General features: G+C 38.2%; 1 protein-coding gene across 1 annotated transcript in view; it reads right to left on the bottom strand.

The window, feature by feature from the left end:
- CEP85L (centrosomal protein 85 like) overlaps nucleotides 1–19411 on the bottom strand; it is a 132079-nt gene extending 112668 nt beyond the window's left edge. The window contains exon 1 of the mRNA XM_052645508.1: nucleotides 19339–19411. Within this exon, the coding sequence (XP_052501468.1) occupies nucleotides 19339–19411 (73 nt within the window). The remainder of the gene's footprint in view (nucleotides 1–19338) is intronic.
- Nucleotides 19412–24858: the final 5447 nt, after the last annotated feature.

Raw genomic sequence — 24858 nt, 5'->3', positions numbered from 1 at the left:
AAAGAAATAACAGAGAAGTATAAAAATATATAAGCACAAGGACAGTACTTCTTTAAAGAAAAAAAATAAATGCCGAAATGGCAACCCACTCCAGAGTTCTTGCCTGGAGAATCCCAGGGACGGGGGAGCCTGGTGGGCTGCCGTCTATGGGGTCGCGCAGTCGGACACGACTGAAGTGACTTAGCAGCAGCAGCAGAAACAAAATACAATCTGTAAGTTAGTTGATACTATTCAAGTGCTAAAACTAATTTTATCGACCTATTTTTTTAAACAGGTAGTGACATCCAAAACGTTAAGTATGCATGGGAGAAAAGCACTGATAGAGCTGCTTATACAGTGTGCTTCCGTGGCTGCAGAACAGCCTGTACACTTACACACAAGGCAGCGGGAGCTCTCAGGGAGCCCCACACCTAAATGTTGATCCTAACTACAGTGTTTTACCAAAGAAACAAACACAGAGACATCTGCTCTGTCACTAGGGATGATAATGATGATGATTATACACGATCATCTTAAGAAGAAAATGCTGATTACTTTTACTCATTTGCAGATTACATCAGCATTTGATTCTGAAAGGAACCAGTTACAGAGCAAGATACGTAAATTCAACAGATTCCTAGTCAACAATTTTATAAAAGCTGCGTTAAGACCCCTGAAATAAAGTAAATACACCTGTTTTTAGACAATGTAACTATTTTGAGCAATGTAGAGTAGTGTTACATGTTTATCCCACAACAACTCCACTCCATTTATTGTTAACAAATCTTGACCCAAGGAAACCAATTGTATATAGAAAGGATATAACCTCCCCCGCCCCATGTACACACACAGACACACCAGTAATGGGGATTAAAAAAAAAGAGAGAGAAAACCCACCAATAATGATACAGTATTATCATCAGAAGCTAGAAAGACGTTCCTAGCTTAAATAATTAACTATTACCAGGAAGAATGGCTCAACAAAAAGTTCTGTAAAAGGTCAGAGATTAATATTTTCACCTTTGCAAGCCATCTGATCTCTATCAAAACTGTCACCACTGTCATAAACGCAGTAGTAGACAACAGACTAGGTGTGGCTGTGCTACAATAAAACTTTACAAAAATGATGACAAGCTAGATTTGACTGACAGGTCATAGTTTGCAGATCCCTGATCTAGAGTAAACAAAAAAAAAATTATTCTAATTTGTAAATATTCTCTAAAATTCAGCTGATTCAAAATGAGTAACTCTAGGCAGCACGTTTATCCATTCCTTTATTCAGAAGAAATTCTAGTTCATCCTAGAGCACATACCAGCGAGCACTGCTGCTCTAAATCTGACAATTCACGGCAGCATTATCGAAATTTTCTGTGGACTATCAATGCCAGTAACTTTTTGGATTTCTTTTTCCAGAACAAACAGTCTCAGTTTGTAATAACGAAGAACCTTTTATAGTCTATTACAAGTTAATCACTAAAGGGAGGTTGCCTATAAGCTATACACACATTATAATGACCCATCTCTGGGAAACCTCCCAGATAATGAGCATTAAGGCAGAAAAAAAAAAAAAACAACCCTCTGTTCAGCTCACAGGAAACATCCAGGCCAGGCCCACCTGTGAACAACTACAGGGAGGCTAACACATCCCCTCCAGAGGCTGATGATGTTCAGTCGCTCCGTCATGCGACTCTTTGCGACCCCATGGACTAAAGGCTCCTGTGTCCATGAGATTTTTCCTGGCAAGAATACTGGAGTGGGTTGCCATTTCCTTCTCCAGTGGATCTTCCCAACCCAGGGTTCGAACCCATATCTCCTGAGTGGGTTTTTTACACCTCAGCCACTAGGGAAAGCCCCAGAAGCTGATGAGAACCATGAAAGGTCTGACTTGACTCCCCCTCCACTGACTATAAAAGAAGCCTGAATTCTAACTCAGGCCAGGCCAGAGGATTCTATGGGGCATGAGCTTACCATCATCTGTTTGCTGGCTTTCCAAATAAAGTCACTACTCCTTGCCTCAACAATTTATCTCTTAATTATTGGCCAGTTATACGAGCTTGGACACAGTGACAAGTTTATTTGTATATTTTTTCTTGGGGGGCAGGGCAGGGAGGCATGCTGCTTGACTTGTGAGATCTTAGTTCCCTGACCAGGGATTGAACCCAGGCCCTTGGCAGTGAAAGCCTGGAGTTCTAACCACTGGACCGCAGGGAATTCCCCTGCATGGCTGAAAATGCTCTAACAACACATTAACGTGTATGATGATTAACTGTATGTGTCCACATAACTGGACAATGAGGGGTCCTCATATTGGGATGTCTTACATTTAAACTGTAGACTGAGTAAAGCAAACTGCCCTCCATATGTGGAAGGGCCTCCATCAAACCGGCTAAGGGTCTGAATAGAACAAAAGGCTGACACACCTCCAATAAAGAGAGAATTCTTCCCATCTGAAGGTCTTCAAAACAGAACACTGGCTTTACGCTGTCTTTTGGACTGGAAATGAAACATCAGCTCTTCCTGGACTTCAGGCCTTTCAGCCTTCAGAATGAAACTCTACCATCAGCTCTCCCGGTTCTCAGGCCTTCAAATTCAATTTGGAACTAAACCATTGATTTCCCTGGGTCTCCACCTTGCTGACTCAGCCTGCAGATCTTGGGTCTTGCCAGCCTCCATAATCACATGAATAAATTCCTTACAACAGATCTCTTCCTTAAGTTATACAGAGATAGAAAGAGAATATAAATTTTTTTTCTCGATTGCACATAAAACACTCTCCAGGAGAGATCATGCCTTATGCCACAAAACAAGTCTCACTACATTTAAGAAGACTTAGAACATACCAAGCCACGTTTTCCAATGATAATGGTATAAAATAATTTAAAGAAGAAAACAGAAAGCTCACAAATATGTGGTGATTAAACAACATGCTCCTAAATTACCATGAGTCAAAATGGAAATCAAAAATATCTTGACACAAATGATGGAAACACAACATACCAAAGCTTATGGAATGCAAAAGCAGTTCTAAGAGGTAAATTTATAGTGATAAATGCCAACATTAAGAAAGCTCAAAGGAACAATCTAACTTTATACCTTAAGGAGCCAGAAGAAGAACAAACACCAAAGTTAGTAGAAGGAAGGAACTAATTTAGGATTCTAGGCTTTCACTGCCATGGCCCACGTTCAATCTCTGGTCAAGGAATTGAGATCCCAACAAGCCGTGCAATGTAGCCAAAAAAAAAAAAATTTTTTTTAAAGAAGCAAGGAACTATTAAGAATCAGAGTGGAAATAAAAGAAATAAAGACTAAAAAAAAAAAAAAACAACTGAAAAGATCAATGAAACTAAAAGCTATTTGGAAAAGATAAGCTGACAACTGAACGACTAAGGAAAAAACAAAAGCCTCAAATACAGTCAGAAATGAAAAAGGAGACATTACAACTGCTCACATAGAAATACAAGGGATTATAAGAAACTGCTATGAACAATCCTAAGCCAACAAACTGGACCACTTAGAAAAAATGAATAAACTCCTAGAAACATACAACCCACCAAGACTAAATCATGAAGATAAAATCCGAACAGATTGATTACTAGAAATCAATAACCGAAAACCTTTCAACAAAGATATATTCAGGACCAAATAGTTTCAATGAGGAATCCTACCATTTAAAGAATTCACACCAATTCTTCTCACACTCTTCAAAAAAATGGAAAGGGAGAGAACCATTCCAAGCTCTTTAAGAAATCATTGTTTTCCTATACTGAAGACAGATAAGAACACTACAAGAAAATCACAGGCTATTATACCCAATAGCATAGATACAATATCTTCAACAAAATAATAGCAAACATAATTCAACAGTACATCAAGAGGACCAAACACCATGGTCAAATGAGATTTATTTCAAAGATGCAAGTATGGTTCAACATGTGCAAATCAATAAAAGTGATATACCACATTAACAAGATAAAGCACAGAAATCTATATAAATTCAACAGATGTAGGAAAAGTATTTGACAATATTCAACATCCTTTCAAGATAAAACTCTTAACAAATTAGATATAGTGGGAACCATGCTTCAGCACAATAAAGGCCATACGTAACTACCCACAGTTGACATCACATTCAACAGTGAACAGCTGAGGAGCAAGATCAGGGACAAGACAAGGATATCTACTCTCATCACTTTTACTTAATGAAGAACTGGAAGTTCTAGCCAGAGCATTTATACAGATATACAAGAAAAAGAAAGGAAGGGCATCCAGATCAGAAAGGAAGAAGTAAGACTGTCTCTGTTTGCACATGACATACTTCATACAGAAAACCACCAAAAAATCAAATCAGCAAATTCAATAAACTTACAGCATACAGAAATTAATACACAAAAATCAGTTGTGTTTCTATATACTAACAAACGACTGAAAAGAGAGATTAAGAAAACAATCCCACCTAAAACTGCATCAAAAAGAACCCTTGGAAGTGAATTAAACCAAGGAGGTAAAAGATCTGTACATCAAAAATTAGAATACACTGAGATGAAACAAAATGAAGAAGACAAAAGTAAATGGAAAGATATTTCATGCTCACTAATCAAGAGAATATTGCTAAAATGTTCATACTACCCAAAGCAATCCAAATTCAATGCAATCCTTATAAAAATTTCAAAGGCATTTTTTTTACAGAAATAGAAAAAAAATCCTAAAACCACAAAAGACTTTGAATAGCCAACTCAATCCTGAAAAAGAACAAAACTGGAGGCATCAAACTTCCTGATTTCAAACTATACTATAAACCTATACTAATCAAAACAGTATTGTCATTTAAAAAGATTCACAGATCAATGGAATGGAATAGAGAGCCCAGAAATAAACCCATGCATACACAGTGAATTAATTTACTATAAGGGATCCAAGAATATACAAGGGGAAAGGACAGTCTATTCAATAAATGGTGTTAGGAAAACTGGACAGCCACAGGCAAAAGAATGAACTATTCCACCATCTTACGCCATATACAAAAATGAACTCAAAATGGATTGAAGACTTGTAAATAAGACATAAAGCCATAAGACTCCTAGAATAAATATACAGATATGCTCCTTAACATTGGTCTTGCAATGATTTTTTGGATTTTGACACTAACAGCAAAAATAAATGAATGGAACTACATCAAACTAAGGGCATTCCAGGTGGTGCTAGTGGTAAAGAATTTTTCTGCCAACGCAGGAGATGTAAGAGATGTGGGTTCAATCCCTAGGTAGGGAAGATCCCCTGGAGGAGGGCATGGCAACCCACTCCAGTATTCTTGCCTGGAGAATTTCATGGCAAGAGGAATTCTGGCAGAGGAGCCTGGCAGGCTGTGTCCATAAGGGCGCAAACAGTTGGACATGACTGAAGCAGCTGAGCACAGCATGGCACAAACTAAAAAGCTTTTGAACAGTAAAGAAAATTTAAAAAAGAGAGAGAGAGAGAGGAAGAAGGAAAAAGAAAGAAAAGACAATCTATGGAATGGGAGAAAATATCTGCAAACCATATATCCAATAAGAAGTTAATAACACAAAACATACAAAGAACTTATACAACTTAACAGCTAAAAATCATCCAAATAAACGATGATCTGAATAACATTTTTCCAAAGACACACACACACAACAGAATATTATACAGCCATAAAATGTAAGGAAATCCTGCCATATGCAACAACACGGATGAACCTGGAGGGCATTATGCTAAGTGAAATGAGCCAGACAAAGAAAGACAAGTAGCGCACGGTATAATACATGTGGAATTGAAAAACAAGAGTTGAACTCAAAGAGAGCTGAATGGTAGTTGTCAGGGTCCAAGAGATGGGGAAGCTAGGAGAGGCTCGTAGGGTACCTTTCAGTTATAAGATGACTAAGTCTTAGAATCTAATGTAGAATACAATGACTACAGTTAACAACACTGTGTAAGCAAAATTTGCTAAGAGAATAAAACTTAAATGTTCTCAACTGAAAAAAAGAGTAAACAGTGAGGTGATGGATATGTTAATCAACTCTAATCAGAATCCTTTCACAATGTACACATAAACCAAACCAAATTAAGGTATTCACCTTAATACAATTTTATTTATCAACTGTATCTCAATAAAGCTAAAGAAAAAAAGAATCCAACATTTGGGAGAATGGGTCTTTAGAATGTTCTTTAAGCATTATTTCTAATAAGGAACTATTATAAATAAACACCAAAAGGGAGAAAGGAATAGAATCTAGGCCATTAAAATAATGAAGATTTAAAAGTGTAAAATGCTTATATTATCAATCTAAGTAAGATATAAAATACAATAAATGGGAAATTCACAAATAACCTCAGATTTCATATCTTCTAGGAATTCTCTGAACTCATTTTTTTGCCTGTTTCTAGCTTAGCATTCACCATATCAAATTAAAGTTATCTGTGCAAGTATCCGGAGAAGGCGATGGCACCCCACTCCAGCACTCTTGCCTGGAGAATCCCAGGGATGGGGGAGCCTGGTGGGCTGCCGTCTCTGGGGTCGCACAGAGTCGGACAAGACTGAAGCAACTTAGCAGCAGCAGCAGCAGTGCAAGTATCTGTCCTCCGCCTAGACTGTAGTAATATTCACTAAGGGCAGGGACCAGTGTTCCAGACTTGACTCAGTGCTGCAGCCAGCATATATATAGCAAAGAGTCAAACAAACAAAAAATGCACAGAGCAACTGGAAAGAAGTACATCAAAATACTACTTGCAGTTTTTCCTAGATCGTAGGATTATTGGTAATTTGACTTTTATGCTTTGTATTATTACTTTAACAGTCAGAAAAATAGGGGTTTTTTTTAATGCTTAACCCCCAACAACAACAAACCAAATAATTTAGTTATTATCAGCGATTCTATACCTGTGCTAAGTAACTATTAATGAAAGCCTTTGGAGATATGTTTTCCTGGAAAGGGTACCGAACTTATATGGCCTATTTTGGAACAAAATGGGTACATTCTAACATGTAAATCAAAGTACCATAACTTTTAAAATTTTTTTCAAAAATTCAAAATTACATATTAATGTTCATAAACTGAATTAAATTTCTACATTTAAAAGGAAAAAAAAATTCTTCAAATTCAAAATAAAGAATTTAGAACAGATTGGTTCTTTGTTTTGGTTGATAGCTACAAGTCTGTATCAATAATACCACAATTAATTTCGTCCAGTACGAGAAACAAATCACGAAGCTTTTTAAAGCTGTAGGAGAGTCTACCAGGAAAACAAAGTAATTCAAACATTTTGACAAAAGACTGGTGCACTTTTCATAGGAAGGTATCCTCATCAAAAGAACTTTAGAAAAAGAAAGCATAAGTCCAATCACATCAGACAAATCATTTGATCAGTCAGTGGGGAAAACATGCATCTTATTCCTACTCAGAACAGCATCTTATTCCTTTAAACCAGTAAGACATTTTAATTTACTTATGATAGTATCACAATGCTCTTATTTTTGCAGAAATAAGAACAGCATCTTATTCCTTTAAACCAGTAAGACATTTTAATTTACTTATGATAGTATCACAATGCTCTTATTTTTGCTAAACTTTTCCTTTTAAAGGAACAAGAGATTCATTCAGATTTCCCAAAATGGCAGAAGTATCATGAAATGACCGAATTATCTATAGAAATTGATTTCTTCCAGACTGCACTCACATTTGTCTTCTTTAAATATAACCACAGTTTTTTTTAAAGGACACGGTACTTTATATGCCTAGAACACTGGAGATAATTAACAAAATGTCATGATTAAAATAACATTCTAAGCTTTAATTCAGATTGAATGAATTCAACTTGAGAAGAATGACATGCTGTATCTCTAGTCAACATAACCCAGAATCACAAAGCAGTCAGAACTAGACATGACATGAATACGCTTACCAAGTGATATGAGGAAAATTTTTTCACCCAATTGTTACAAGACTACACTACCAAAATGGGAGCTACTCAATTTCTAGATATGGGCACTTTAAAAATAACTTAAAATAAGGCTCAGTGATCTCTGAAATAAAATCTTACCTAGATCCTATCATATTACAGTAACTGAATGACTATGTAGAATCTGCTCTCCTTGGAGAAAAGAGCATTTCTATAAGAACAGCAAAAATTCCCAAGACACCATGCATTGGGACTTCTCTTTGGAAGACAATATGTTACATTTTTTAACACCAATTTCAATTATTTTAAATAGAATACTAAATGCATTAAATATTAAACGTCCAGTATTTAAATACTAAATAGAACATTAAATATTAACTTATTTAATAACTATTACTATTTCTCACACTGGAAAAAACAGGAAGATGAACATCAAATGAATAAGTTATCTATTATATTTTATATTCTTTCTGAAGCTTCTTTTTTAAATTGGAAGCAAAAATTCATACAATATCAAGTCTTCCATAATATGCTAACATAACTGTAACTGCATTTAGAAGAACTAACCTTACTGAATTTTAAAAATGACAACACTAAGCCAAAAAAAAAAATTGACAAAGCAGATTTATAGTTTTAAATAAAAAGCTGAATATATAATACAAATCATGAATATAAAGTACAGTGTTTTTCTTAAATGCAGGTTATCACCCATTCAGTGCACTGAGACCAACCCTTTTGAATAAAACAGAACAAAATGGAAAATATCAAAGCATATTTACCCTTATTTGACACAAGATAAACAAATCTCATGATATAACATCTCTGAAATGTTAACAAGTACAAAGTACTTCTGCACAAAGTTCAGAACAGTAGCCTTCAACTGCCCCATTCTATTATCAGTAGAAACCAAGTTAAAAAGAAATAAATCCAGGGAACACAACCAAAAACCTTCTTTTCCTTATCTCATGTCTAATCAGTTTCTGAAACTCTTCAGTCCATTTTAGACGTATTCACTGAATTAGACCTCTCCTCTTCTTCCCACTGTCACAGATTATGGCTTGTGGCTCAGCTGCTGCACAGACCTCCTGCTGGGGCGGCTGCCCAAGCCAGCCTCTACCCTACTATCAGAAAATACACTTACATCATTCTTTTGCTTACAAAGGTCTGTGGGTTCCTTACTACATATTAAAATAAAACTCAAACTCCTTAACTTTGGCAAAGTTCTTCACCAACTGGCAACCTCATTTTCTAATACTTTACAGGTCCTACCTCCCCCGCTCCAGCTCCCAACACTGTAGCCGCACATACCTAACCACCGCCTCCAAAGAGATCAGGTCCTTTCTGACTCCAAGCTACTTCTCCTCTCTCTCTTCTTTAAGAGTCTCGATTCAGAATTAACTTGCTCTAAATGTCTTCTCTGATTCTTCCAGGGAGTATTAAAATAACTACTACTTTGTACTCTCCCAACATATCATTTAAAATACCATAACAACATTTACTAATCTATATTAACTCATATTTATATGACTTTCTTCTTCCTTACCGAATAGGAACAGTGAAAGGCAACTTTTTTAGGCTCTAGAACAGAGCTGCACATTTAAGACAGGGTCTCAATAAATGGAGTGTTATAACCACTGGGTAACCAATAAATGTTCCTAGCATAAAATAAAATTTTGGAAGGTTTATAATTAGATCTTAAAAATATTCTTTTAGAAGGATTAAAACAGGGTTGGGGGGTGGGTTGGCTGTCTATTTTAAAATCCAGGAAATTTTAAGCTATCCCTTGAGACAGTGTGCATTTAAGCATCTATTTAAAGATCAGTAAATATTTTCCAAGGCAGCTAAAAAAAAAAAAAATTTTTTTTAACTAATAATTAAAAGTGATTTGAGGGGCTGTTGGCCAACATTCCTAAAAAATAGGGGAAAACAATCTTCAATAAGCATCAAAGGCACTAAAAAAAGTCACCAAAAAATTAAATAGAAGATTAAAACACACAAAAATATCCACATTAATAGTAATCAGGAAAACAGAAACAGAAAATCTTGCACCCCAGTGGAGAATACCTAGGTAAAGTGAAAAAACCTAATGTCATAGAGGTTATCTGTTACTCATCCCACTCCTCTACTTCAATTCAGTATTGTTTATCTCTAGGGCAAGTGACTCCAATTACCTTAATTTTTCTTTAACTATAGAATAGTATAGCATAGTGGGAAAAAATGTGGACTATGAAACTAGATTGCCTGGGTTCAAGTTATGTACCACTCTTAGAAGCAGTGAAATCTTGAGTAAGTCAGTTAGCCAATCTGTGCCTCCATTCCTTCATATGTAAAAAGAGGGGAAAAAATTATAGTATCTATCTTTTAGAGCTATTGTGATAACTGAGTTAATATGCAAAGATATTTTTCAAAGGGCTAAACATAAAAAAAGACACACAGACCCATGGAAAAGAATAAAGGGCCCAGGAATAGTCTCTTCAATAAATGGTATTGAGAAAACTGGACAACCACATGCAAAAGAATGAAACTAGACTTTATCTAACACCACACATAAAAATCAACTCATTGGGTTAAAAAATGTAAGACTTGAAACCATAAAAGTCCTAGAAGAAAACACATGGGGTAAGCTCCTTGACATCAGAATTGGCAATGATGTTTTTTGGATCTGACATCAAAAACAAAGGCAACAAAAAGCAAAAATAAAAAGTATACTACATCAAACTAAAACACTTCTGCACAGCAAAGGAAATCATCAACAAAATGAAAAGGCAATCTGTTGAATGGGAGAAAATATTTGCAAGTCATCTATCTGATAAGGGATTAATATTCAAAACAGAGAACTAACTCACACAACTCAACAGGAAAAATAATAATAATAATGATTTGATTAAACATGGGGAAAGGAACTAAATAAATATTTCTCTAAAGAAGACATACAAGTGGCAACAGCTACGTGAAAAGGTGATTCAGATCACTAGGTAGCAGGGAAATGCAATTCAGAACCACTATGAGATCTTCATTCCTATTAGAATGGCTATTATCAAAAACATAATAACAAGTGTTTGCAAAAATGAAGAGAACAGAGAAACCTTGTACGCTATTGGTGGGCATGTAAACTGGTACAGCCACCATAGGACAGTATGGAGGCTCTCCACAGTGAAACCAAAAATACAACTATCATATGATCCAGCAACCCATACTTCTGGGTATAGATCCAAAGAAAACAAAATCACTGTCCCAAAGAGATATTAATATCTACATCCCGCACCCCACCCCCACCGTGTTCACTGCTGTATTATTTACAATAGCCAGAACACAGAAACTACTAAAGGGCCCATCAACAGATGAATGACTAAAGAAACTGTGTTTGTACAGAATGGAATATTATTTGGCCACAAAAGAAGAAAATCCTGCCATTTGTTGCAAGGTGAATGGACCTTGAGAACATCACACTAAGTCAAATACCCAGAGACAAATGCTGTATAATCTCATTTAGGCTCAGAATCAAAACAAAACTCATAGACAGGCAACACACTGGTGGCTTCCAGGAGCAGGGAGTGGGAGAGTGGGAGAAAAGGATGAAGGTGGTAAAAAAGCAGAAACTTCCAGGTATAAGATAAATAAGTTTGGGGATATAATGTACAGCATTGTAACTATAGTTAACAATACTATACTGTATGTTTAAAAGGTACTAAGAGAGTAAATCTTAAAAGTTCTCATCACAAGGGAAAAAAACTATTAATATGTATGGTGATGGATGTTACCTAAGCTTATTACGGTAATAATTTTGAAATATATATTTCAAAAATATATTTCAAATCACTATATTGTATACCTTAAACTAATACAAAGTTACATATCAATTACATCTCTATCAAACTGGGGGAAAAAAATCCACCTCAATCTAAGTTAATTGGCTTTCTTGCATTTAAGGATTTCATTAAATTGAAGTTTAAGTAATTAGCAGCTAGTATTCTTTTTGCATTCTAAATATAAAAATGATATCTGGAAGTTATTCATTAACTATTATTAAAACTACTATTATTAGTATTAGTATTAGAATTATTCATAAAACTAATTTTTAAAAATATTACCACCAAAGTTATAACACTATATATTCTTCAAATGTGGTTCTAAATTTTCTTATTTGCAATTTGAGTATAACAAGGAAGAGCTTTAAACTAGGTTGGTTCCAGCTGAGGTTAAAATTAACTCAATAAGGCCAAGATCAGATGAATAAATAAGTGGTTCACCTTTCACATAACAAGTGTGAATCCAAACCAGTAATATTCTCATCATATAAGACAAGGAACTCAGGAGGGTTAAGGTAGCAACCAATATAGGTAAGACTATCTCTTTCTATGAAAAAAATTTTATGTGCTTGTTGATTTCATATGTGGAGAAGCCACAGATATCCTATCTCATATTCTGGTTACACGAAATGATGTATTCAAAACGGTATTTTTGGAGCTATTTGGAATGAAGGTCACATAACTAATTTAGTCTCTTAAAAAGCTTTTGTTTCTATCTATAACCTGGGAAAAATAGGTATGATTAAAAACTAATAAGAGGTTTTTTTAATAAAACCACTATAAACAGGAGGGAGTATAACAAATGGTATTCCAGAGAGGTTTACCTCTGTCTTTGAATGCAACTGTTTCATAATATCAATTAATAGAGAAAATATTCTACATGGTAGCAAATTAAGTCCAAACTTAAGAAGAATCATCAGCACCCAGGAAGAAATAAAAGTCCCAATAAAAATAAACACTGCAAAGTAAAGTTGCCAGACCTAATGAAAACTCATGTAGCCACTGGTCTCCAATGAAAGCAGAGTAAGCTCATTTCTCAATCAGCCTTTAATTTTCCAATACTTAAGAGCCACAACCAAAACAGAACTTCAGTTTCAAAACACTCCAAAATAAAGTTTTGAGAAAATGTATAAAATAACACCCCCAATTAAAAAACTTCATCTCCAGTCAAACTTCTCAGTACATTATTCTTAAAATGAGATAGGATGTTCAGAATTAATGAAAAAGCTTCAGAAAAGCTTAGTAATGTCATGATAAAGCAATGTACATTGACTGTGATCAATAAACACACAATCTCTGCCTCTACACGACAATAAAACCACCTCATAGAAAACTTTAAACTTTACATGATATGCAGTCCATGTAGTCTATGAGGTGGTTTTTCATCCCATTCTTTTAGAAGGTTAGTTAAAAACTAGAGTTCACTTCAGAATTCTGAACTTTAGTACTGAAACAGCATCAATAAAGCAATGAAGACATCTGCTATATAAAGAGGGCATAAAACAAAGTTCCTGATCTTAAATCTACTCTCTTTAAAGTAATTTAAAACTTTACCAGGTCCAGATGCCCTAGGCAGAATTCTATAGTCAAGATTCAGCCAACTGTTCAGTGTAAGGAGCCCCAGGAGACACTACCTCTGGTTTCAAAACTGAATGTCCCAGGCAAACTCAAACAGTTGGTCACCCTAGCTTGATTAAGTGGTAAGGGCAAAGAAAGCCACCCAAACACTTACTAAGCACTTATGTACCAATCCTATAAATTCGATAAAATAGGCTGATTGGATTAGAGGATCTTTAATCCCTACTAGTCTAAAAATTTTAAAGCTCTCACTGAAGGAGGCAGTGGCACTGATCTCTCTCTCTGTCCCATCTTACTTGGCCTCTTGGAAGCATGTGACTCTGACTCTTCCAGAAGCTTAACTTCTGACTCTTGACTCCTTCCTTCAGTCTCCTCTCCTCTGGAACATCACACTCTCCCAGTTTCACTCCTGCCTCACTGGTGGCTGCGCCTTCACGGTCTCTCTGTGGCTGGATCTTCTTCCTCTATCCGACCAGAAAACGTTAACCTCTGCTGTCTTCTGGATACTCTAAGTGATCGTGTTTAAACACCATGTTCAAACTCTCTACCTCCAGCTCTCCCAGCTCCCCACTGAGATCCAGACTTTATGCCCAACATCTCACCTGAACCTCTAAAACACATCTCAAACTCCATCCAGGAGTCTAAAGCAGAACTCTTAATTCCACTGACTTCCTCACCTTACGAAATGACACTACCGTCCATTACAATTACTGAAGCCACTAAGACTTCATCTTTGATTCCTCCTTTCTTCATATGCCACCTCATAACCATCAGAAAGTCCTGTTAGCTCCATTTCTCAAGTATATCCCAGACTCATTCTGTCCTCTCCTGTCCACTCTCACCACTCTGATCCAAACCACCATCTTTCACCCAATCACTGCAATGACCTATCAGCCAGTTGCTACTACCGATCTTTTCCCCAGCCCACCACAATCTCCTCCCTCCACCAACACCTAACGTCTGCTTCATCTCCCGAGCACGAGGTCTGCCCTGCAGCAGCACTCAACGCGCTCAAAGAACGAACAGCCATTTCCCTGACCACCCACAACTGCCTTCCCCTCACACAGAACCTAAAATTTTCACACATTCTTATAGGACTCCCTCACCTCATATCCCCGGTCACTATGCTCCAGACTCACTGATATTCTTCAAATTCCCCAAATTCATTTCTACCCTGGAGCTGTTTGTTTACCCTCTGCCTGAACACTCCTGCCCTCATGTCTGGCTCCTTCTCATCACTCGGGTCTCAGAGCAACGTTACCTCCTCAGAGAGGCCTTGTCTCCCCAGATCCACTCATCCGATATCATCTCACTCAGCTCTCTTTTCTTCACAGTACTTAACATTAGCTAAAGCATGGTGTTGTTGGTTTACTTACAAACCGTTTCCTCCCTACTAGCATGTGAGTTCCCTTGGAGCCGGGAACTTTCTTGTTCAATGTCGTACTCCCAGAGGCCAGTACAATGCCCACCACACAATACATACTGAAAGAATGACTCACATTTACCAAGTAGTTATGTATGTGCCAAGCACTATGCTAGGTAACAATGAATTTTTTTTAAAGAAAAATAGAAAATGCAAGTAAAATATTACTATGAAGAGCAATTTGATGTTATTTGATGTTGATCATTCCCATTCTTAAAACGACCGTATACAATAAATCCCACTCTGTAGAATATTATTTTGCCAATGTAAATGTATATATCCTTAAAGTAATAATAATTATTAGCATCTCATTATAGCTTAGCAGCAGCATAGCTTTAGAAGTTATCTAAATGATTGCATTATTCACTTTTAATACACAATTTGAGAGAACTAATTAAGATAAAACGCAGTAAAATCTGAGAGCCTTCATTTCATCTTCTCAGAGTACACACAGACACATCTGATCCAGTCAGGAAACTCGAGACTGTAAAATACCTTCTGTTCTCAACATACAGAAACATTCACAACAGAGGCTGTCAACTCACCATTTATTGCCTGGCCTCAGATTAGTTTACCACCTTCATCAAGCCAAGAAGCTATCAGTAATAATCAGGTTCATTTCACAAAAGTCATTACTAAAGCTGAGATTAACCACTCATCCCTGAAAGCCTATTATGAAAGAACATGCTCAACTGAGTTTAGGCAGAAGAGTTATGTTTCATTGGTATCACTGTACTTTTGGGTTCATTTAATTCAAAACCACAGAAAGACTTAGTATTTGACATAATCATACCAGTTATTACCACCATCATTATGACATCACTAAATAAATACCTTATAGCCAGGCATCAACTAGGGAAAGGCAGTAAGGCACTAAGGCTTGAAGCACTTATCGTGTAAGTATTTTCTATAACATTTTAATTTTAGCATACTTTAAAACTGTCATATCCTACCTCCAAATGTCTTAAGGATTAAATATATTAATATTTTGAAAGTATGATTTATAAAAAGCAACAAATTCAATATAACTAAGTGTAAGTATTCAAAATATCACCATATCATACTAGATGCTTAAAACCTAAGGGAAATACATCCAGCTTTTATCCAACTTTGAAACTATTATACATTCTGAATAATGGAGTATGCTCAAATACTCAACCAAATCATAAAAAACATAACACGTTCTACTTAAAATTAAGTTTTCTCTGTATTCAAAATGGATAACCCTAAAGGACCTATTGTATAGCTAATGGAACTCTACTCAGTGTTATGTGAGAGTCTGGATGGGAGGGGGTTTGGGGAAGAATGGATACATGTATATGTATGGCTGAATCCCTTTGCTGTTTACCTGAAACTATCACAACATTGTTAATCGGCTATATCCTAATACAAAAAAAAAAGTTGAAAGTTTGAAAAAAATAAAAGCAGGCAAAGGAAAATAAAATAAAATTAGCTTTCTAACCACACTTGCCAATCAAAAAAAGGGGGAGGGGCACTTTTGCTTGATCTTTGCATGGGAATGTAAGAAAATACTCATTTTATCTTCATTTATAACAGTTATCTTTGTAAAGCTGAAAAACTGTGTATAAAGCCAAAGCAAAATTAAATCCTACAACAAAGGTTCAAAGTTTAGTACTTTCCATACCCACTAATTATTCTTACTTGTTTTAATTGCCATTACCTTAAAAAAAAAGTTTTCTCCAATTTTTTAGAACTGGTTCTATATTATATTTGGTTTTCTCTTTAGTCTAGTTGTCTGTTATTTAGTTGTTGTGTCCAGCTCTTTGCAAATCCACGGACTGCAGCCATCAGGCTCCTCTACCCATAGGATTTCCAAGGCAATAATACTAGAGTGGGTTGCCATTTCTTTCTCCAGGGGATCTTCTGGACCCAGGAATGGAACCTGTGTCTCTTGCACTAGCAGGCAGATTGGTCTAGATACATAACTGTATAAACAAACTAGTTTTTGGACATCTAGGATTAACCCACATATTGAGACAAACTCATTTAAATACTAGAAATTATTTATGTATCCCTGTCCTAACACTGGCCCTTAAAACCAAAATGATTGCTAATAAATTCAGTGAGAAGACTGGTTCCTTCTGCTTTCAGAAGAGCTCTAAAATCACTGAAGGCAGTCAAAAGGTAATATTGGGCAGTGTTTCAAATATACAAATTTTCTTTAAATTCTAAGAAAAAAAAATGCCTACATGAACCAACTCAGAGGTCATTATTTTGACCTTCACCACCTGTTCATTTGCTAAAGAAACCACACTTAGGTTTTACAAATGAGGTACAAATTAAGCTACAAAAATAATTTTAAAGGTTTGCTTTACTTAAGAAGAGAATAAACACAAATAATTACATTACTATTCCGTAAAAGTAATCTATTCTTAGCATACAGCTGAAGAAAAATTGTATTGGAAAGACCTGTCCTGACTTAACAAAGATTTATTATTGTCAAAGGTTAGATAAAATAAATGTGTTGTAAAGATATACTGTCTGAATTTACTAAATTTGGATAGTATTTATAAAGTATCTTCTTCCACTATATTCTCTGCCACAGCAAAGGTTTAGAGGCTGCAATATAACCTCCAAGTCCTTTCTTCAGTTAATTAACAATTTCTAAGCACTATGATATTTTCTTCTCCATAAAAAACAATGGAATAAACGGATACAATGCTTGGATGATATTATGTCTTCAAACATGTTATTATAACAAATAAAAATAAACTTTAAGAGGTTAGTTTGCAAAGACATTACAGATGGCTTCTGACATGTACAGATAAATTGAAACCACTCCCTCCAGCCTCTGGGGATAATGAAGTGCCTTCTCACTGACTGAAGTTACTGTGATTGCAGAGTTTGTAAATACCCAATGAGTATCAGAAACCTCCCAACTCCTGTCTCCTCCTCTTAGGACAAATGGTATACATGATAGAGAAAATAACTTCCTACTTTTTTTTTACTAAACTCATGCCTACATTAAATTCTCTTATTTCTAAAAGCATTGCAGGACCAAATTTAAGAGAACAATTTCAAATCTAACGCTGAATTGGAAAGTTCATCTATGTTTAGGTCTAATGGTACATTATGCCACTACAGTTAAAAGTGTATTATTATATGCTTGAAATGTGTTAAGAGGGTAAATCTTAAAGTTTTCTCACCAAATACATGACACAAAAAAAACTAACTATGAGGTGATGGTTAGGTCAACTAGTTGGCTGTGGAGATCATTTCACAATGTGTATATACACATGTTCATATCAAAATCAACTTGCACATATTAAGTACATTACCATTTTTAAATGTCAATTACACCCTGAGAAAATAAACCTGAGAAAACTGTCTTCAAAAAAAAAAGTCACTAATTTCTAAAGTATCACAGAACTGCATTATTTGAAATTTTAATAGAAATCTGAGTTTGTGTCTGATATTTCTTAAATAGCAAAAATACTACCAACAGAAAACCACTTCCAAATATTTTTTTGTTTTGTTTGCAAATCGCCTTGAAAATGTATACTAAAATGACAGTTACACAAGTAGAGCTCAAACATTTTGTGTAACAAGGTTCCTTAACAGGGGAGTCCTAGAAGCACCTGCAGCTGCAGCACAATTTTTGTGAACGTACATATGGCGGCTTTTTCTGGATAAATGATCCATATAACTTGCAGCTTCTAGGGCACAGGGAGGGGAGGTGGGTGGTTCAAAATACAATTAAGATTAAATTAAAGCGCCTGAAAAAAAAAACAGCCAACGTCATGTAACTTGTCAATGTCAGATAACCAAGTCTTATGTTTTACATTCCTAATCAGGGGACGATTTATTCTAATTTGGTGGCTCCTACACAACTTTCAAGTGATGCAGGCATGAAATGGTTCTGCATTACAAAACAGTTCCCTTCACACACCCAACGCGGCAAACCCCAAATTTTCCCCGAAAAGGCCAGGCACAGGCAAACGAATTAACACCCCGTCTTGCTCAAAGATCGATTGGGTTTGGCTGGACGTGTCCTCCAGAGAGAACTGCTGGGCGGTGACCAGGTTTCAGTGAGGAGATGGACCCCTGGGCGGGCACCAGCAGTCCAGACATCTCCAGCAGCCTCCTCCCACCCTCAAACGCGCCCTCCAGTAGGGTCTGCGGGCGCGGCTGCAGCAGATCCCGGCGCCCCTGGAGCGCGCCGCGCCGCCGCCGCTGCAGCACGGTCGCAGCGACCTTCCCGCCCGCATCTCCGGGAGCCCCGTTACCCACGTCCCCACACCCCACCCGAGAAAAAAGGGAGGGGGACGCACAACAAAGCCCAATCCGAGGAGGCCCAAGTGAGCTGTAAGTTGGGGCCCCGGGGCTGAGGCCCGACGAGGAGCGGCCGGGACACGGAGCCGCGCCGGGCCGGCGCGCCGCGATGCAGGACGGATCCGGCCGGGGAGGCGGGCAGCCAGATGTCAGCCCGCCCGGCTGGCTGGGTGTCGGCAGCCGGGAGGAAACCGGGCTGGCGGGAGGGCGGGCGCGCGGCTAGGGGGAAGCCAGGCCGGAGGAGGGAGGGGAGCGGCGGCGGCGGCGGCGGCGGGGTCCCCAGGGCGCCGCGGTCGGCCGCGACCCCCACCCCGACCGGCGGCCTGTCCCGTTACTTACCCGCGGGCAAGCTGCGGGCTTCGCCGGGGCTGTCCCGGCCGCCGGCCTCAGGGGCCAGGAAGCGCCCCCACATCGCGGGCGGGAGTGCTGAGTGGGCCGGGGGCGCCCGATTCCCCACGTCCGTCCTCCGCTGCCTTTGCCTTCTGCTTCTTCGGCGGCGGAAACTTGTGCGGAGCCTCAGCTGCGGCGGCACCCGCGAGGCGGGGCGAGCGGGTGGGCTGAGCAACGGCCGCTCAGCGACGGGAAGGGGGCGCAGGGGCCGGATTCGCCGCGGCGGCGGCGGCGGCTGCCATGGTCAGCCCAGCTGTGCTGAGGCCCGGGCCAGGGAAGCGGCGGCTCCGCGGTGACGGCGGCTCGGTCCCCGGCCGAGCCCAGGCTGCGAGGTTCCAGACGAAGTTGCAGCTGCGGCTTCTCTCCACCCCCTCCGCTCCCGGAGCCCGAGCCGGAGCCGGAGCCGGGCAGGGGCGGGGCCTGGAGGGGGCGGGGCTTAGTGCGCTTGTAGAAGGCGTGCGCGGCGCGGGGCGGGGCCTGCGGGCCGTTCCAGGTGGGTACCATCAAGCCCCTTTGCTCCGCAGCTTGCAAATAGTCAGTCCGACGTACCTGCGGTATCCCTCTTTTCCCGTCCAGCACTCAGTGCGGTGAGGAAAGGGCGGAACTTGGGTCAGGGACTTGTCTTGAGGTTCCCCGCTCCGTTGGTTAACCCGTCAGGCCCTCCAGGGCACCTTTCAGAAAAAGGCATGGAAGACCTGCCTTCACATCAAGACTGCTTGTGATAAAAGAGGGTTGAGGGACTTCGTCTCATTTGGGGTTGAAATTAAAGTTGTCATCATGCATTTTATAAGCATCGTTTATTGATCATTGTGGAGGATAGTAAAGAGGTCATTTTCCTCAGTTTACAACCGAGGCGGAGAGAGGGTACCAAAATATCTACAACACGGAGACGAGTGCAGAAAAAAGCAGGAAAAAAGACCCGAGGTAAATAAGTACCAGGGGGTTCAGGGAGGGGCTGTCAATTTTAATCTAGTAGCTCAGTGTTTCAGATAAGCAATCAGGAGTCAAAATGACACCAAAGTATGTAATAGGAGGGCAACTACACCTTCACGTTCCTCCTCTGCCTGGTCAGATTCCACCCTTCACCTGAACCCGGAGTGCAAGAGCAGGTATCCTGAGGAAGGACAAAAAGGTGCAGCATCCTCTTTAAATCTGCCTTTTCACTGGCAATATTTATAACCCTTAAAATAGTGCATTTACTAAATACTGGTTGAGCACTGTAGAAGGAAGTGTGCTCTGGACGTGGCTGATGAATCCGGTAAACCGGAAAGCAGGTTGCTAACCCTTAACAAGCTTTGACTACAGTGATGCTTTTTCCTGTTTTGGATGTTTGCTAACAAAGGCCTCATGTTTGTATTCAGTTCAGTTAGTTCAGTCTCTCAGTCGTATCGAACTCTCTGTGATTGCATGGAATGCAGCATGCCAGGCTTCCCTGTCTTTCACCATCTTCCAGAACTTGCTCAAACTGGTGTCCATCGAGTTGGTGATGCCATCCAACCATCTCATCCTCTGTCATCCCCTTCTCCTCCTACCCTCAATCTTTCCCAACATCAGGGTCTTTTCTAATGAGTCAGCTCTTTGCATCAGGTGGCCAAAGTCTTGGAGCTTCAGCTTCAGCATCAGTCCTTCCAATGAATACTCAGGACTGATTTCCTTTAGGATTGACTGGTTTGATCTTGCAGCTCAAGGGACTCTCAAGAGTCTTCTCCAACACCACAGTTCAAAACCACCAGTTCTTCAATGCTCACATTTCTTATAGTCCAACTCTCACAACCATACATGACTACTGGAAAAACCATAGCTTTGACTAGACAGATCCTTGTCAGTAATGTCTCTGCTTTTTAATATGCTATCTAGGTTGGTCATAGCTTGTCTTCGAAGGAGCAAACATCTTGTAATTTCATGGCTGCAGTCACCATCTGCAGTGATTTTGGAGCCCAAGAAAATAGAGTCTCACTGTTTCCATTATTTCCCCATCTATGAAGTGGTGGGATCAGATGACATAGTCTTCGTTTTTTGAATGTTGAGTTTTAATCTAACTTTTTCACTCTCCTCTTTCACTTTCACCAAGAGGTTCTTTAGTTCCTCTTCACTTTCTGCCATGAGGGTGGTGTCATCTGCATATTTGAGGTTATTGATCCCTGCATTCTTGATTCCAGCTTGGGCTTCATCCAGCCTGGCATTTCACATGATGTACTCTACATATAAGTTAAATAAGCAAGGTGACAATATACAGCCTTGATGTACTTCTTTTCCAATTTGAAACCAGTCTGTTGTTCCATGTCCAGCTCTAAATGTTGCTTCTTGACGTGCATACAGATTTCTCAGGAGCCAGATAAGGTGATCTGGTATTCCCATCTCTTTAAGAATTTTCCACAGTTTGTTGTGACCTACACAAAGGCTTTAGGAGAAGGCAATGGCAACCCACTCCAGTGCTCTTGCCTGGAAAATCCCATGGATGGAGGAGCCTGGTAGGCTGCAGTCCATAGGGTCGCTAAGAGTTGGACACGACTGAGCGACTTCCCTTTCACTTTTCACTTTCATGCATTGGAGAAGGAAATGGCAACCCACTCCAGTGTTCTTGCCTGGAAAATCCCAGGGACGGGGGAGCCTGGTGGGCTGCCGTCTATGGGGTCTCACAGAGTTGGACACGACTGAAGTGACTTAGCAGCAGCAGCACCCAAAGGCTTTATCATAGTCAATAAAACCAAGTAGATGCTTTTCTGGAATTCTCTTGCTTTTTCTAAAACTTTTAGAGGTTAAACTACATCTAGGTGTTTTGTAATTTATCTGATTACAGTTTTACATTTAGTCTCCCACAGGTAGAGTTCCACTTATTTCTCCAAATCCTGAACAACTGATCAAGGGTCAACTGTTTCTAAGGCTAGAAAGTGATTGAAATGTGAAAAAAAGAATGCAGTTGTTTCCTTTCTGTGATTTAAATGTGCATTAACCCATGTAATATGACACTTGAACAGTATAGGTTCAAAAAGAAACCTAAAAAAGTAAATTCTAACATGAATTATCAGAAGCTATAGAATTATATGAAAGTATTCCTTTTTTTCATGATTTATAGTTACTATGTTCTCATATTAGGTATAGTATTTATTAAATACCAAACTTTTTATATACAGATCTAAGACATGTATGAACTATTACAAATATATCTCAGTCCTTTGTGAGTTAATACATACTCACTGTTATTCTAAAACTCTTCCAACTTCCACTCAATTCTAAGCAGTGTTTTTAAAAAATAATTTACTCAATTCTTCTATGTTTTTATCAAATTGAAAGGCATGCCACTACATACACTAAAAAAAAGTATGAAGCTGAGACTATGTAAAATATGCTCTGTACTAAATAGAAATAGAAAATAGAAAAACATGTTGCTATTTTGGCAGTTGGCACCACCAAGGATAAATTTTTTGTATTCCTACTAATTAAACTTGAGAGGATAGACAGCTAATGCAATTAAAATAATTGAAACACTAAAAATAGTATGTATATGAAGTAAACTGTAACCATCATTTTTAAAAAATCATACACATTATGAACATACAGTTGATCCTTAAGCAACACAAGGGTTAGGGGGCACCTACCCTCTGCACAGTAGGCATTTCCAAGTATAAAATACAGTTGCCCTGAATCCTCATCCCCAACTCCTCAGTATCCACGTTTGGGCATCCAAGTATTCAACCAACCAAGGATTCTGTAGTACTCCAATATTTACTATTGAAAAAAAATCTACATATAAGCCATACCACACAGTTCATACCTGGGTTTTCAAGGGTCAACCATATACTGAATTGAGATTTCCAGCCATATCTATGATACACCCAGTATCCATGGTTCTCAGAATGATTAAAATTAATCATAGCACAAGATTGAGAGACTGAGGACTACCTAACCATTACTAAGGTCAATGTTATAAACCAGCATGTTTTTGTTTCATTGGGATAGTAAGTAAAGACCATAAGGAGAATCCTATTAATACACATTCTGACATTATTTGCTTGCTTGCTCAGTCGTGTCCTGCTCTTTGCAACCTAATGGACTGTAGCCCTCCAGGCTCCTCTGTCCATGGGATAATCCCAGCAAGAATACTTCAGTGGGTTGCCATTTCCTCCTCCAGAGGATCTTCCTGACTCAGGGAGTGAATCCACGTCTCCAGCATCTCCTGCACTGGAAGGTGGATTCTTTACTACTGAGTCACCTGGGAAGCCCAAGATATTTATTATTGAGCTTCAGTATTTTAGTAATTTTTCTTAGTAGAGATAATACAAGTAATGAAAATAGTGACTGTATATGCTTGTCTGTATATATGTGTATATATACAGTGGCTTAGGTGAAATTTGCATATTTAATGTTTTGAAAGAGAACTTTAAAAAGAGGAAAATAGTACTGAAAATTTACTGTCAGATCTGTATTAAATTCCTCATTTGAAATATTGCAAAAAAAGACATTATTTGAAAATAAAAATATATGTTACATTCATAAATCTTAAATTCTTTAGGTATGAATCTCTAAACTCATTAAGTTTAAACTATCTTACACGTATTTTTCTTAAATAAATTTTTCTTATTGAGCAAACAACAATCAGTGAACAAAGAAGTGATGTAACAATGGATATGTGATATTTTAAAATTAGGAAAACATATGGTACATAATATAGGCAACCTCAAGGGAGTGTAATGTTTACAAAAAAATAAAATATCAAAACCAACAAAAGGTAGAAAAATTAAACCAACCAATAACAATTGAAAGAGTTCCTAAAGAACAGTTGCCACTTGATAGGAACTTTGTGGATGAAGTCTGAAAAATTCCAAGGAACAGATACTTCTGGTGTATCAAAGGTGTGACAAGGACTATGATATATAACTTCTTCCAGATCACAAAAAATGACAAGTTACTAGATTTATTATGAGTTGTTGTAATCTCAAAAAATAATTTAAAATAATGAAAAAAAGAAAACTCAGAAACTTTTTCACTTGATGATGGGTTCGAAAATTGCAATCAGATTCCTAGCAGATACATTCAACTATACAAAGGACTGATGCTCAAGTTGAAACTTCAATACTTTGGCCACCTGATACGAAAAGCTGACTCATTGGAAAAGACCCTGATGCTGGGAAAGATAGAAGGCAAGAAGAGAAGGGGATGACAGAGGATTAAATGATTACATATCGTCACCAACTCAACGGACATGAGTTTGAGCAAACCCCAGGAGATAGCGGAGAACAGAGGAGTCTGGCATCTGTAGTCCATGGGGTCACAAAAGGAGACATGACTTAGGACTCAACAACAATACAAAAGTGAATACAAGAGATATAGGTTAATTAACCTGTCTGTGGATCAGTTTCCTTATCTTTAATTTGTGGATGACAATAGTAACTACCTAATAGGACATAGCTGTGAAAAGAAGAGAAGCGAAAAGCAAAGGAGAAAAGGAAAGATATAAGCATCTGAATG

Source organism: Budorcas taxicolor, chromosome 9 (assembly GCF_023091745.1).
Source record: "Budorcas taxicolor isolate Tak-1 chromosome 9, Takin1.1, whole genome shotgun sequence".
NCBI lineage: Eukaryota > Metazoa > Chordata > Mammalia > Artiodactyla > Bovidae > Budorcas > Budorcas taxicolor.
The sequence above is the reverse complement of the archived record's forward strand: the minus strand, read 5'-3'. Positions and strand labels throughout refer to the sequence as shown.